This window comes from Boleophthalmus pectinirostris, unplaced genomic scaffold (assembly GCF_026225935.1).
Source record: "Boleophthalmus pectinirostris isolate CB_2022bp ecotype Guang Dong unplaced genomic scaffold, ASM2622593v1 HiC_scaffold_1, whole genome shotgun sequence".
NCBI lineage: Eukaryota > Metazoa > Chordata > Actinopteri > Gobiiformes > Gobiidae > Boleophthalmus > Boleophthalmus pectinirostris.
In genome coordinates, this window is record NW_026570970.1 from 15,169,547 (window position 1) to 15,184,769 (window position 15,223).

General features: G+C 38.7%; 2 protein-coding genes across 2 annotated transcripts in view; both read right to left on the bottom strand.

Moving 5' to 3' along the window:
• The window catches only part of LOC129407883 (cilia- and flagella- associated protein 210-like), a 35,440-nt gene extending 21,987 nt beyond the window's left edge, over nucleotides 1-13,453 (bottom strand). Inside the window, 1 exon segment of the mRNA XM_055150400.1 lies at nucleotides 13,128-13,453. The gene's annotated coding sequence lies outside the window, so the exon portion shown is untranslated.
• Nucleotides 8,326-12,276, bottom strand: LOC129410368 (probable DNA double-strand break repair Rad50 ATPase). The gene is made up of 6 exons (XM_055160599.1): nucleotides 11,621-12,276; nucleotides 11,341-11,538; nucleotides 10,998-11,069; nucleotides 10,509-10,592; nucleotides 8,820-8,984; nucleotides 8,326-8,734 (listed from the first exon to the last, which is right to left on the bottom strand). Exons 1-6 carry the CDS (start codon nucleotides 12,227-12,229, stop codon nucleotides 8,639-8,641), a joined length of 1,224 nt encoding a protein of 407 aa, XP_055016574.1. The 5' UTR covers nucleotides 12,230-12,276; the 3' UTR covers nucleotides 8,326-8,638.
• Nucleotides 13,454-15,223: the final 1,770 nt, after the last annotated feature.

A 15,223-nucleotide genomic window follows, 5' to 3' on the forward strand; every position in this document is an offset into this window, starting at 1 on the left:
TGCTTCTTGATTTATATTACCCAAATAGATTAAGCCAAAATTAGAAAATCATCAAAACCTGTCACACGCACTTTAAATCAATTCTTATTTTTTCTTCAGTTTGCAGAGTTAGCATCTTAAAACTTTTTTGGATGTGTTTGATAATGTGTGCATTCTGTCTCCATGGTAACTGAACATTCCATTATATATAAATACATGTGGGACACCCCCAGCATGATGTCACTGCACAGTATCAATAGACGCTTCCATACATTGTACTCTTAATTGGTTGCACATTCTCATATTTCCTGGATTAACGAGGCAGAGAGCAGCGGGGATGACAGCTCGGACACTGTCAGCATCAGTGTGGGATTTTGCCCCGGGCCTGAGCAGGTCCAGTGCCTCTGCTTCTGCTCCTCTGGATTGTGACCAGGAAAGCCATGCCAAATTCATTAGAACCATCACACTCTCCTATCCCCAGACAGTCCACACATGTCCAAACACATGTCCCAATAGGTTCCCGTGTCCAGGAATACTGAGCAAAAACTGTACCGGAAGTTTGCAAGGTTATTTCAGTTCAGGGACAATTCAGAGTACATCAGAATTGCAGAATTTAAAGAGCCCCATGTTACGCTAAGTTCTGTTCTATGCGATAATGTTGTTTCCTCATCATATGCGTACCTGGTAGAGGTGGAACGGTGCACAAATATCACGGTTCAGATACATACCTCGGTTTTGAGGTCACGGTTTGGTTCATTTTTGGTACAGTATGAATGCAAAACCATTTGTGTGTTTATTAAACCAACAATGTGTTTTAACATTATACAAACGGGAAAATAAAATAAAGTGCTGCTTGGTAATACTAATAAGATAATGTTTGTATAGTGTTGGGAAGGTTACTTTTAAAATTTATTCCCCTACAGATTACAGATTACATACCCCAAAATTGAGTTTGTAACGTAATCCTTTAAATTACTTAAAGTGAGTAACGTAATCTGAATACTTTGGATTACTTGATATTGTCATGGTTTTTAACACTACATGAATGTAACATGTGGCAGGTCACTATAGGACAGTACTACAGATATAATGAGTCTATACAGGTTGTTTTCGCCAGAGCCAGTTTGACATTTAACTTGTAGACAATTTTATATTTGTTATTTTTTTATATCACATGTTGGGAGAAGTGGGTGGTCGGCGTATCCCCCGCGTACCACGCCCACCACATGCCCGTCCCTCTATTCTTTAAATACAATGTCTGAATTTCCAAGACACAAATGTGTTTTTGCCCTTGGACTGCTGGCTCTGTTCTGCTGGCTCCTCCACCTCCTCCATTGTGGGACTGATGCCGCGAAGACGTTTACACAACTCTTACTGCGCGCGTTCTGTATCTGTGTATCTAACTGTAATCCAATTACTCATTGAAACAGTAACTGTAACCAAATACAGTTACTCATAATTTGTATTCTGTGTATGTATATGTATGTATATATATTGTTTTGTTTTTTGTGTTTTATTTTCTACTTTTCACCTTTATTGCCATGTTCGAAAAAATAAATAAATTAATAATAATAATAATAATAATAATAATAATAATAATAAATATAGCCGCAAGCGGCGATGATCGGCCCTCGCGTGCGCTCACGCCGCGCCCCGCAAACGCGCGCCCCGCAAACGCCGCGCCCCGCAAACGTAGGGAAGCGCGAGTTTTACCAGATGGCAAAATTTCAGGACTTTTCGCGATTGTTTAGTGGGTGAAAAATGGGTGAGTTGGTTAGGAGGAAAATAATAAGAAAGAAAGAAAGAAAGAAAGAAAGAAAGAATAATATTCCGGTACGAGAACAATGTTCCGCTTTTTTTTGGCCGACAAACTATACGTTTTCGGAAACCTCAGGTGCATTGCTACGTGATGGCGAGGGTCCCTGGTCACTACAGGCGAGTCACGTCGCGCCATTCCATTTTTCGGCCACTTGGAGTTTCGCCGGCCTTCGGCGCTCGGGCCTAATAATAATAAGCAACAAAGTTATGGAATATTATAAAAAAATAAATTCCTTGTAAACAGTAAACTAAACTTTTCAAAAAGTAAAGCACAGCACTAACAGTTTCAGCATGAAGTTTTACTCAATCTTCAATTTTCTGGCGAGAAAAAACTTGTCCACATTGTTTTCAGTAAGTGCAGATCTGCTGACAGAAACAGCATCACCAGTGGTTGAAAATACACTTTCGCTAGGACAGAGGTTGCGGGTGGGGGTGGAAGGGGGGATTCTGTGCAGGCAAAAGTGAAAGTGGGGACCGCAGCAAGATGACCGTAGTTTTCACGTGGTTTGGAGGGATGTAGTCAAGGCGGGGGGTACTTGTTGTCAAGGCAGACACCCTAACTATAAAGCGCTGAGGGAAATACTGCCACCTCAATCATAGACAAGTTCCCTCATGAATATTAAAGAGCCGAGCCTCCATGTAGCTGCACTTGTAGTGGCAGAATGTAAACACAGACAAACTGCACGAACTCACTGCACGGCCCTGCACCGAATCAAACATCCCGTACACCCCTAGTACCTGGATTTATGTTTTGTTTCCACCTCATGATGTCATGTGGTCATACAGGGGCTCCACTGTGTTTTTAATCTCCATACACCTTCACTAGAATCATTTGGATAGTTTCAGTCCTGGGATTTCCAGTCTCTGCCGAACAAAATGATGGGAAAAACTGTAGCTGTTAACCTGAAAGCTACCACTACATGACATCACAAGGTGGAACACAGCATTTTGAGCTTTGGAGATGTAGACAGACTAATAATCTAGGGTGACTCAAACATCACCAGAAATACTAAGAAAAAAAACTGTACTGAAAGATTGCAAGGTTATTTCAGTTCAGGGACAAAACTAGGACACGTTCTCCTGATATTTAAGGCGGACATGATTGTTTTAAAATCCACATTAAAATCTGTCCATCAATTCCTCCTTAAAAACCTGTCAGCTGGAGCCAGACTCTCAGACTAACCCACAGACAATGACAATGTTGGTTGGATAATTGAAACAAAAGTTCTGCTATTATCTGATACTTGATTGACATTATTTTTATTTATTTATATATATTTTTCACTATAATGCTTTTCTTGGATATGTTTTATTTATTTATTCATTCATTTATTTATTTTACATGTATTTGAGCAAAATGTGTCTCACCCCTTTACAGATGTATTGTATAAATCAGCTCTAGTGCAAGAATCAGGAAGTGTGTCATAGAATGCTAGTTGTTGTTAGATTTACTATGGTCTCTAAACAAAATGGACTCTTGTGTGAGCTTTAATTCATGTTAGAATGTTGTTATCTCATCAGAAACATACCCTAAATTGTGTTTTGTTTCATTCACATAATTGAGTTTGTCTATATTGCCAAAGCTCAGAATGCTCTGTTCCACCTTGTGATGTCATGAAGCTGTAGTTTTCAAGTTACCAACCACCAGTGTTGGGGAGTAACAGATTACATGTACCGGACTTATGTAATCAGAGTACAAATTATGAGTAACTGTATTCAGCAAGTGGTAATTGGATTACAGTTACTTGGTTGAAATAAATGGATTACACGGCGGTATTTCCCTGTTTTCACATTTTGGGCAATTCCCTTTTGTTTTTTCTTTTTTTTTTTGGTAATTCCACTCATTGCCGGACACTAAACCAGGTCGAAACCAGGACTAAAACCAGGTCGAAACCAGGTCTAAAACCAGGTCTAAACTTGGCCTAAACTAGGACTAAACCAGGTCCAAACCAGGTCTAAAACCAGGTCTAAACTTGGTCTAAACTAGGACTAAACCAGGTCCAAACCAGGTCTAAAACCGGATTTAACAGGACTAAACCATGCTGCGCGGACCATTGTTTTTTAGCAGACAAAACATCTCATGTGAAGATATCCTAGTCTTTGCTTCTCTACAGCAAATCAAGTAGTATTCTGATTACGTTACTCACTTTAAGTAATTTAATGGATTACGTTACAAACTACATTTTGGGGTATGTAATCTGTAATCTGTAGGGGAATACATTTTAAAAGTAACCTTCCCAACACTGCCAACCACCTTTTGTCTTTTCTTCAATAGGAATGTGCAAAAATATCTAAATATCGATCTATCGTATCTTTTAATGTGATGATGCAGTATCGATACTGTGCACTGCTGTATCAATATATCACCAAGAGTATTTTTTGGTATATTTTACAACATTATTTGTTACAGTGCTACAGTTTTGTTGTTCATTCAGAGGAAGGAAACTTTTTTTTATGCAACACATTTGACATTTTTACTGTTTTGGTGATTTACTTTGCACAAGAAGTGGTTTACATGAGTTAGGCTTTATTTTTTAAACCATATCAAATCATATCGTGGCCTATGTATCGAGGTATGTATCGTATCGGTAACTTCTTAATGATACCCAGCCCTATTCTTCAGTAGAGATTGGAAATGCCAAGTCTGAAATTTTCCAAATGATTCCAGTGAAAGCGTATTGAGTTTAAAAATACAGAGGGGCACTTCCTGTATTACATTAATAACAAAGATTAGAAAATAGCTTTAATATGGGTTCTTTATTAGGTAAGGTACACGGTGTCCTCTGCGTTTGACCCGTCCTTGCTCCTGGGTCACCTCCATTAGACTGTAATCTCCCCATATCTGGTCAATGATCCTCCAGACTCCAGTTTAGACACATTTGTAGTTCACTTGATGCTACTCCTTACTCACCCGGTCTGTTATTTAGCAGTTTGGCTTGCAGACAGTACTTGGCAGCACGGAGCGGCCATTAACCCCATAGCCTTGCACATAGCCAGACATTTAATGGAAGAAGTTAACAACATAAAAAAAACCCAAAGACTATCAATGCCACTGCAAAGACAGTTTCCAGGATGGGTCTGAGAAGAAGGGTTGACATCAATAGCACGCACTTAATCACAGCGAGTCTCAGTGCTGGCGCTTTCTGATGATGCAACAACAAACAAGCTCCATGGAAACGGCAGACCATGTGGGACAAGTAACAAGGCCAATACAGCAAGTGTTCAACTACAGACAAAACAAAAGGAAAATGTCTGGACCCAGGGGTTATGAGTAATAATTTTGCTAAAACAATCCAAGATGCCTGAGGTTTTTTAAAAGCAATAATTAAGTTGTTTAAAAGGTCCTATATATTACACAAAACTGACTTGTATGAGCTTTTAGCCTTGTTAGAATGCTGTTAACTCATCAAAAACAGTTGGAGTTGTGTTTTGTTTCATTAACACATGTTTGAGTAATCCTGCATTATTTCTCAGTTTATATGTCCAAAGCTCAAAATGCTCTGTCCCACGTTGTGATGTCGTGAAGCAGTAGTTTAATTTTTGGTTATTAGAGATGGGAAATTCCAGGACTGAAATTATCCAAATGATTCTAGTGAAGGTGTATAGACTTTAAAAACACAATGGAGCACTTCCTGTATTGCACATGACACTTTTTCTGTTTGAGAGAAGAACTCAACCTAAATATGCAGGGTTTGTGTGTTAAACATGTGTGAATGAAACCAAACACAACACCAGGTATGTTGCAACCAAGAGGACTGATCCCAGGACTGATCCCAGGACTAAACCAGAACTAAACCAGGACTAAACCAGGCCTAAACTAGAACCCCGAGTCCGTGGAGCAGGGTGTCCGCAAAGTGCGAATGGGTGATGGCTGCGCTTGGCCCTGAGGGGAACGGAGCTCTGAGCCAGTCCTTTTGTCTGTGGTCACCTGACGGTCTACACGGGTGCATCTCCAGGTCCATTCCGGCTCTGAGTCCTGGTTCAGTTCTGGTTTAGTCCTGTTTTAGTCCTAGTTCAGTCTTGATTTAGTTCTCCTGGTTCAGTCCTGGAATGAGTTTTGGGATCAGTCCTGGTTAAGTCCTGATTCAGTCCATATGCATCATAAAAGTCCAGCATCTTGATCAATGTTTCTTTTGTTAAATAAATAATGCTTGTGAAGTGATGACGTATTTTTGACAGTTGAGTCGCATCTCTGAATTCGTTTTCGGACTGAAGAAACCGTAAGCATACATTTTCGTTTAGTGATTGTAATTCTTGTTGTAACTTTTCAGTTCATATTCTGATGGATAAAATACACACAATACATTTATGTACAACTGGACTCATTCGAGAGTTTACGAATATTTACTTTACACTCAGCTACAGCCAAATCTGCACGGACTTCCCAAATATTCATGGATTTCTATCCTAGGCACACAAATATTTCTGAAAGCTTTCTTACTCCATACCTGTCCTCCAGCTAAGTTAAAACTACAAGCATACTGTATTGTAATATCACATGAACTATGAATCAACCTTGAAGAAGTCATGAATAAAGTGAATCCGAATTAGACATCTGAATATTTTATAGCGGTCAGATGTGGTGCTCCTTGACTTACACTGGCCCAAAAATACTTGTGCCCCAGTTTTTTAAAGACCTTTTTACTACTCCCTTAGTTCATTAACATTTTACAAGCTGTAGTTTTTATTGAGTACGAATTTAATCAAGGTCTGTATCAGCACAACTCAGCTCCTTTTTTTCACCCTTTTTACTTTCCTAATTAAAAACTTTGAATGGTGGAGAGGAGGGTTGAACAAAGATAATTACAGATGTTTTATTTAGTTACACGCATTAGGTAATTGAAAAAAATATAGCCTTGTTGTAGCATGATTTTTGTACCAATAATGTTATTCATTAGACCATGTTAAATTTATCAAATTAGAATTTAAAGATGCACTGTGTAACCTTTTTCTGGCAGATGGCCTGACAGTTACTTGTCTCCATGGAGATGTTATTGCTTTCCCTCCAATGTTCCAAAGTATGGTATTAAACTTTTCAGTCTCCATAGAAGGAAATGCCACCAGACCAATTTACAGGTAAGATCTGTGTAGAGGCAATTCCACTCACAGTAGGAATGCATATTTTTAAAGGTGTTTTTGAGCTGTAAAACCCATAATGGAGTAAATACATTAGAGCTTGGAAACCTGACCAAAGTCCGACGGGCTCGGTCGAACTTGGACAAAATATTTAGATTAGGGCTCGGGTCTGACTCAAATGTAAAATTAAAAACAGCTTAAGGCCTCCACACACTACAGGATTTTTCTTTCTTAAACGATTTTTAAATGTGCGACAAAAAAAAGCGCACACCACAGACAGAAGGAGAATCTTATGAGACTTAATGGCTGCTGTGGGATATGTCTGAGGACCACAGGCTATAAAATTGTGAGTGCGATCATGTCAGCTGTTTCCTGTCTACGGTAAAACCATTCGCTTTAATACTCTTAGGTGTTCAAAGATGAGAGCGCCGCACTTCGAGTTTAGATACAAGTCAAAACTGTGTTATTATTTGTGAAATGTGATGCCATGCTTCCGAGATGTGATTTTTAAAACATAAAAGTTTGGTGATAAAGTACACAGGACATAGAGTTACTATCGCTAATCTGCAGCTTCACCTCGATCCGCGCGCTGTGTGGATGTAAACAGACACGTGAGGAACTACTCTTGCCTTTTAACTTTTAAAGAACACCTCAAACTGAATTCACAGCGCTGTTTTGTGAACTGGATGTCATTATTTGTGGAGGACAATTTCTNTATAAAATTCACATATTAAATTATAATGAAACCTAAAATACAACCAGGAAATAATAAAAATAAATGCATTTTTAACTAGAATAAGAGGCACGGTGGACAGGTGGGGCTTTCTTGTGTCTAATATAATTCCACACGATAAGCAGCCTAATATTAACCTGGAAAAATTGAAACAACAGATAAAGGAATAGTGAAGAGGAATACTATATATACTGATAAAATGCAATCAGATGTTACCTTCCAAACAACGAGCTGTCTGTTCTCTTCACAAATTCGAAGTGCGAGTGTCTTTGAGATCATCTCTCAAAGCATGTTCCTGTTCACCATGTTGATTCTATCTTTTCCTTTTCCAAGTCGAAATAGAACATCCTTGGTCGAAAATCTTCCAAACGATTGTCCTGTTTAATATGTCTCCTTGATGATGATGAACCACAGTGGCCTGTGGTCTGTTTTGCACCATACACTGTCTGTGGAAGCCTTTATGGTTATTTAATGGTCATTTTGTGATGCACTGATGTTATATAATGGTAAAAAGTAAGTTTCTAGTCCATTTCATGAATTAATATGAGTTAGCACAGAGGGTAAAAGGCTATTACTATGGCAATTTCTCACAATTATCTACCACAAATTCCACATTTTACAACAGTAAAAAAAAAAAAAAAAAAGCTATAGGCAGTTTCTTGATTTATGGTAATTTAATGTTTATTCAACAGTAATATACTATTTTGCCTTTTATCAGTCTATTACTGTTGGCATTTCACAGTTTTCCACCACAATTTCCACATGTTACAAATGTAAAAAATTAAGTTTTGGTCTGTTTTTTGTTTTAAAGGTAATTTAATGTGTATACTGTGTATAATACAGTAATATACTATTTTTAATTTTACAGTCTGATACTGTTGCAATTTCACAGTTTTTCACCCAGTATTTCACATGCTAAAACAGTTAAAAATACAGTTTTCGGCAGTTTCTTGATTTAAGGTAATTTAATGTTTAAACTACAGTAATAAACAATTTTACATTTTATGGTTTATTACTGTTGCCATTTCACAGTTATTCTCTGTAATTTTCACAGACATTTTTTACAGTGTAGCTTTCAAACCTCTCTGTGTCTTGCATGTGCTGCTGTTGCTTTGAGTGTTTTTCAGCCTGTGTTAAAAGTATAAAGACAATTCAGTGTAAATATGACACATCGATATAATCTGAATCAAAAACGATACATATATAAACATACCATTTGTGTTCTGTGAAAATCTTGTAAACTTTGCAGATCCTCTTTCCTCTTCTGAGCCTTGAGCTGCTGTCGCTCTGCGTATATTTTGTCCGCCTCCTTTTTAGACTGAAGCATTTCTTCGTTTTTCTGTTTCATCTCCTCTTTCATCCTCTCTTTTTCTTGCCTCTAACAAACAAATTAAAAGTGCATTATGTAACGTTTCTGGTGGCGAGCCCGTCAAATGCTTTTCTCCATGGAAATGTTATTAGTTTGTCTGGAATGTTTCACAGTATGACATTAAACCTTTTTATCTTCATGGAGACCAAACCAGATCAAGTTACAGGTCAGATCTGTGGAGAGGCAACCCTGCTCACAGTCAGAATGCCTGTTTTTCTAGGTATTTTTTGAGCAATAAAACCACCTGTAATTGAATAAATATAAAATAGAGCTATTTAAGGTCATACTGTGGAACATTCCAGGCAGAGCAGTGACATATCCATAGAAACAAGCAGGAGACGGACTCCCAACCAAAAAGTTACACAGTGCATATTTAAGTAAATATATTAAAGTACTTGTTTAAAAAATATATTCAAAGTAAAGTATTTTTCAAATGTAATGATTTTGATAAAGATTTGTGCTTAATTTTGTTCAACCGAAACAAATGAATTCATATTTTCACAGAAACACACTGTGCAAATAATGTAAGTATTCCTAAATATTAACTGCTATATGATGACACACTGAAAATTACACTTAGTAATTACACTAGTATATTTAAGATTGAACAAAAATGCAATGCAAGATGTGGTTCCACCAGACCAGAAATGCCATTCATTTACTTGTTTTACATGTTTTACAACCTAACTTAAAAGTACAATGTAACTTTTTTCTGGTGGTGGTAGTAAGAAAGCAAGTGAGTAAATGTGTGATTTTTTTTTTCTTGTTTTGCAGTCATGTAAGTATAAATCTGCATGGCAGAGGCTCGACGTACTAAGACTAAAGAAGCTCGCAAACGTAGAGCAGAACGTCTTCAGGCCAAGAAAGAAGAAATGATCCAAGAACTTGTCAAAAGAGGAGGAAACCACAAAGAAGTAATTTCAATGTGTATATTCTTGTGATACTCCTTTTGTTAAATAAATTAAGTAAAAATATTGTTTTTGTTAGTTTTTTCTCTGCTTAATAGACTTATTTTGACTTATGTTATCCATAATCCCAAAAGAGGGCAACAGTAGTTAAGAACAAGATTTGTAGTCCATGGCAAATGATGAATGTTTTAATTTTAATTCTTGCTTACAAGTGTGGACCTCCCTTATGTTTATGACCAATTTCTTCCAACAACCAATTAATATTTTTGACACCTCATCACTTATGACTGTAGAATGCATGCAAGAGAAACTACAGTATATTCTCACTTTGGGTGAAAAGTTAAATTTTATCTTTACTAACAAACATTTCCATTACAATAAAAAAACATGGGTATACTGAAATAACATTTTGGCAGAATCCTACAGTACACTTTCATTTCTTCCTGCCTTTTCCCTTTTTACCCTTCTTCTTGGCCTTGTTTTTCATCACTTTGCGGACACACTGCCCTCTCCACCAGGCCTGGATGATGATGGCAGCTTTAGTTTTGAGCTCTTTGCTCCTTTGCTCCTCTCTCATCCTCTCCTCTGCCAGCAGCCGTTTGGCCACCACCTCATCATACTCTACCTCCAGAGTATTGTACAGTACCGCCAGGCTGCTCAGCTCCTCCTCATTCTTATGCAGCTCAGCCTCTCTCGCCTCCAGATCAGCCTGAAATACCATCATAGATTTTTTAGGGAGGTAGACCACTAAAGAAATTCTTGGTGGACTAAAGACATGTCCTGCCGATCGATTAGTTGACCAAAAAGAGGCCTCTGTATCTGATTCTAACTGCATTCTCACAAGAGGTTCATGTAAAAACAACTCACTGAAAAAAGTACTAGGAAACATTTAAATGAAACTTGTGAATCATGAGTTTAATCCATGCAATTTAAATGCCAAATACTAAATCTTCAGCTAGACAGTCTCGACCAGTTAATTGACTAAACAACTAACGGTCTACAGATCTACATAATATCCCAGTTTATAATTTTAAAATGCTGGGCACTCTGAGTAACAACATGTATTAAATTTGTAATATATCAGGATTTCTCAATAAAATATAAATTAATTTACCTGAATCTCTTCCATTTTCTCATCAAATTCCTCAGTGACATATTCAATTTTTGCTTCCAGCACATCAGTTCCCTGAAGAATAAACATGTGTTAAAACAGATTACTCTTAAAGGGGCATTATCAGGTAACCTTACTGATGGACTATCTGCCACCTGCTTGGGTACATGGAGACACAAACACTTTAAGAATGCATGTTTTTCAAGATATTGTTAGCAATAAAAATCTCAAATTTAATGAAAGCTGCATTTATTGCCATACAGTGAACATTTTAAGCAAAGCAATAAAATCTATAAGGTGACAGACCCCCTCCATCAAAAAAGTTACAAAGTCCACCTTTAATTACCTCCTGAATGTCTCTCTCTTTCATTCTGTCCTCCAAAAACAGCTTATTGAGCTGGGCATTGAGTTGGTCCAGTTCTTGCTGAAGTCTTTGCTGCTCTGGTGTGCTCACGTATGACTGGTATTCTGTGAGATCTGTGAGAGGTGTCTCAGATTCTTGTGGTATTTTCAAATTATCCATACTGGCTTTACAATCCTCTATCTGAAAAGCAAAGACGTAATTAAAGTTAGTTAATAGTAATACATTCTGAAACCTATGTAAGAACGCTTAGAAAATGTTTTACGTTTTCATCAATTCTGCTCATCAGTTTGGTCAAATTTGCTATTTTCTCATCTAGTGCTACCTCGCTTTTACGATCTTGCAAAGGAGTGATCTTTAACATGGGTTCTTCTTCTTTGGCTTCTTCAAGTGTACAGTGAATTATTGTTTGGAGATTTTTGTAGAACACCTGCTCCGTTTTTCCCATTTCTGTATCTAATCCTTGTTTTATTTGAGCAAAATCAGCAGCAGCATTTCGAAAACCCCTCATCACATTTTTGTAGGACCTTTTGACTTCACTTTTAAATAGTGCATCATTACCGTCTTTTCCCACTATACCGCTTTGCTCCTCTGTTCTCTCTAATCTCTCACATAATGACTGATGTCTTTGAAGTGCCCTACACAGTGAAATGTCCTTGATGTCAGCTACGTGGTCCGGCTGCAAAGTCAATGCCACTTCCACTTGACTGAAGCAGTTTTCCAATAAGGTTAAAACCTTTTGTTCCTCCTTAAACTGCACTGTTTCTTTGGGCTGTTGCTTGAGAGTTTTTGAAGTTTTCCTCAAGTTGGAGTTTTGAGAATCTGAAGGCAATAGAGTTGACTTCATAGGTTTTGTTATCACTTTCCTAGACATGATGGGAGGTGGCTATAGCAATAGAAAGAACAAAAACACATGGTTAAAAATTAGTCTATAAAAATACATTATTGTCCATCACTTGTATCTAGTTCATCTGAGCACCATCCCACAAGAGGTACTAAATTTCTCTACAGTCTGTGTAGTGTATAATTTTCTACTGTATATAATCTGCGAAACAGCGAGACCGCGAAAAGTGAACTGCGATAGAGGGAGGGACGAGTGTAAACCAGGTCTAAACCAGAAGTGACCCAGGTCTAAACCAGGTCTAAACAGCGTGGAGTTCTTTGTCAGTCCTTTCGCCCGCGGTTACCTGAAGGTCTATGAGGGCGCATCTCCGGCGTTTCACCGCTGCTGTTATCGGGGTGATTTTAGCGAATTTGTATGAAGAAAAACCCACCACTTCAATCCAGGTAAAAAAAAACATTGTAACTCACGTTACTCACATTTGTACCGAGTAAAATATTACTATTTTTTCCCCTGTAATGCCTTACATTACTGCGTTACAGCAAAAAGTAATACATTACTGTAATTCGTTACTTTTATAACGCGTTACTCCCAACACTGTTCTTAAGTAATATTATTTTTAAGTACTGCTACTTGTTCTTAAGTAGTAGTTCAAGTTTTGGGCTACTGTACCCACTTTCACTGAGCAGTTGCTACACTGAAAGAGTTTGGTGTTTGTAGCACTGGTCTAACACTTAACGGTGAACACAAATGAACTCGTTTTACTTTTCAAAAAGCACTAAACAATCATGTGTTAAGAAATGTATTAGAATAAGTTCATGTTTGAGACAAATAGTTACTGTTCGCCACAAAAAAACCTCCCACAAACCTCCAACCTACCAAGACGTCAATTCCCTTTGGTCAGAACACATGAAATGAAGTAGAAACTTACCTGAACGTGTTTGTGGAGCTGTGTCCTGAATAAAAGTTGTGCGTCGTAAGTTTTGTCTCTCTGCTATAATGTGTGACTGTCTTCTTTGCTGTCCTGTATACAAATGAACTGGTTCGGTTCACTTTGACCTTTATGACACTTCAAAGTTCTATAATGATTAATTATGTCACTATGGCGATGGGGGAGAGGGATTCAATGTTATTTTTCAAATCTCTGTGTTCTACATAAATACGACAGACAGTACCACTTTCACTGAGCAGTTGCTACACTGAAAGAGTTTGGTGTTTGTAGCACTGGTCTAACACTTAACGGTGAACACAAATGAACTCGTTTAACCTTTCAAAAAGCACTAAACAATCACGTGTTAAGAAATGTATTAGAATAAGTTCATGTTTGAGACAAATAGTTACTGTTCGCCACAAAAAACCCTCCCACAAACCTCCAACCTACCAAAACGTCAATTTCCTTTGGTCAGAACACATGAAATGAAGTAGAAACTTACCTGAACGTGTTTGTGGAGCTGTGTCCTGAATAAAAGTTGTGCGTTGTAAGTTTTGTCTCTCTGCTATAATGTGTGACTGTCTTCTTTGCTGTCCTGTATACAAATGAACTGGTTCGGTTCACTTTGACCTTTATGACACTTCAAAGTTCATGTCACTATGGCGATGGGGGAGAGGGATTCATTGTTATTTTTCAAATCTCTACACTGTAAACCCCAATTTTCTTTTACATATTAAGCCAAGCTAATATTACTAATCTTTTTAATATTTTGCAAAAGGCGGGACCATTACTAAACAAAGTGTGAATTGTAGACTATTTTAAACTAGTATTTGCTGTACTAATGGCTCTGAGTGGAGACGGCTCACACTTGTATGTTTTTACCGGTGAAGGGAGGGGCTTGGCACCTGAACACGCCCAAACTGCACCAAACCACATTTGACTTCTGCTCGGACTGTTGGCTACAATTCAGCGTCAGTCTGCTTTATCATCAGTGTTGGGGAGTAACAGATTACATGTACTGGAGTTACGTAATCAGAGTACAAATTATGAGTAACTGTATTCAGTTACAATTACTGTTTCAGTGAGTGGTAATTGGATTACAGTTACTTTGTTGTAAGTAAGTCTTTATTTTTATTTTGTTGAAATAAATGGATTACACGCCGGTATTTTCCTGTTTTCACATTCTGGGCTATACCATTTTTTTTTCAGTAATTCCACTCATGGCCAGAAACTAAACCAGATCTAAACTAGAGCTAAACCAGAACTAAACCAGGTCTAAACCAGGACTAAAACAAGACTACAACAGGTCTAAACTAGGTCTAAACCTCGAACCTCGGATTCAGGAGGAGCAGTGTGGTTTTCGTCCTGGTCGTGGAACACTGGACCAGCTCTACACTCTCCATAGGGTGCTCGAGGGTTCATGGGAGTTTGCCCAACCAGTCCACATGTGTTTTGTGGATCTGGAGAAGGCATTCGACCGTGTCCCTCGTGGTGTCCTGTGGGGGGTGCTCTGGGAGTATGGGGTCCGGGGCCCTTTGCTAAGGGCTGTCCGGTCCCTGTATGACCGGAGCAGGAGCTGTGTTCGCATTGCTGGCAGTAAGTCAGACCTGTTTCTGGTGCATGTTGGACTCCGCCAGGGCTGCTCTTTGTCACCGGTTCTGTTCATTATATTTATGGACAGAATTTCTAGGCGCAGCCAGGGGCCGGAGGGGGTCCGGTTTGGGGACCACAGAATTTCATCTCTGCTGTTTGCAGATGATGTTGTTCTGTTGGCTCCATCGAACCAGGACCTGCAATGTGCACTGGGGGCGGTTTGCAGCCGAGTGTGAAGCGGCTGGGATGAAGATCAGCTCTTCCAAGTCCGAGGCCATGGTTCTCGACCGGAAAAAGGTGGCTTGCCCTCTCCGGGTGGGTGGAGAGTCTCTGCCTCAAGTGGAGGAGTTCAAGTATCTCGGGGTCTTGTTCACGAGTGAGGGGAGGACGGAACGTGAGATTGACAGGCGGATTGGTGCAGCTTCGGCAGTGATGCGGTCGCTGTATCGGACCGTTGTGGTGAAGAGGGAGCTGAGCCGAAAGGCGAAGCTCTCAATTTACCG

Bases quoted from the DNA above. Each gene is read 5' to 3' on its own strand.
- LOC129410368 (XM_055160599.1), bottom strand. From the start codon at position 12,229: ATGTCTAGGAAAGTGATAACAAAACCTATGAAGTCAACTCTATTGCCT. The intron at 11,539-11,620 runs GTAAAACATTTT...TTTGCTTTTCAG, and splicing joins TGAGCAGAATTGATGAAAAC to ATAGAGGATTGTAAAGCCAG. The intron at 10,593-10,997 runs GTAAATTAATTT...ATGGTATTTCAG, and splicing joins AGAAAATGGAAGAGATTCAG to GCTGATCTGGAGGCGAGAGA.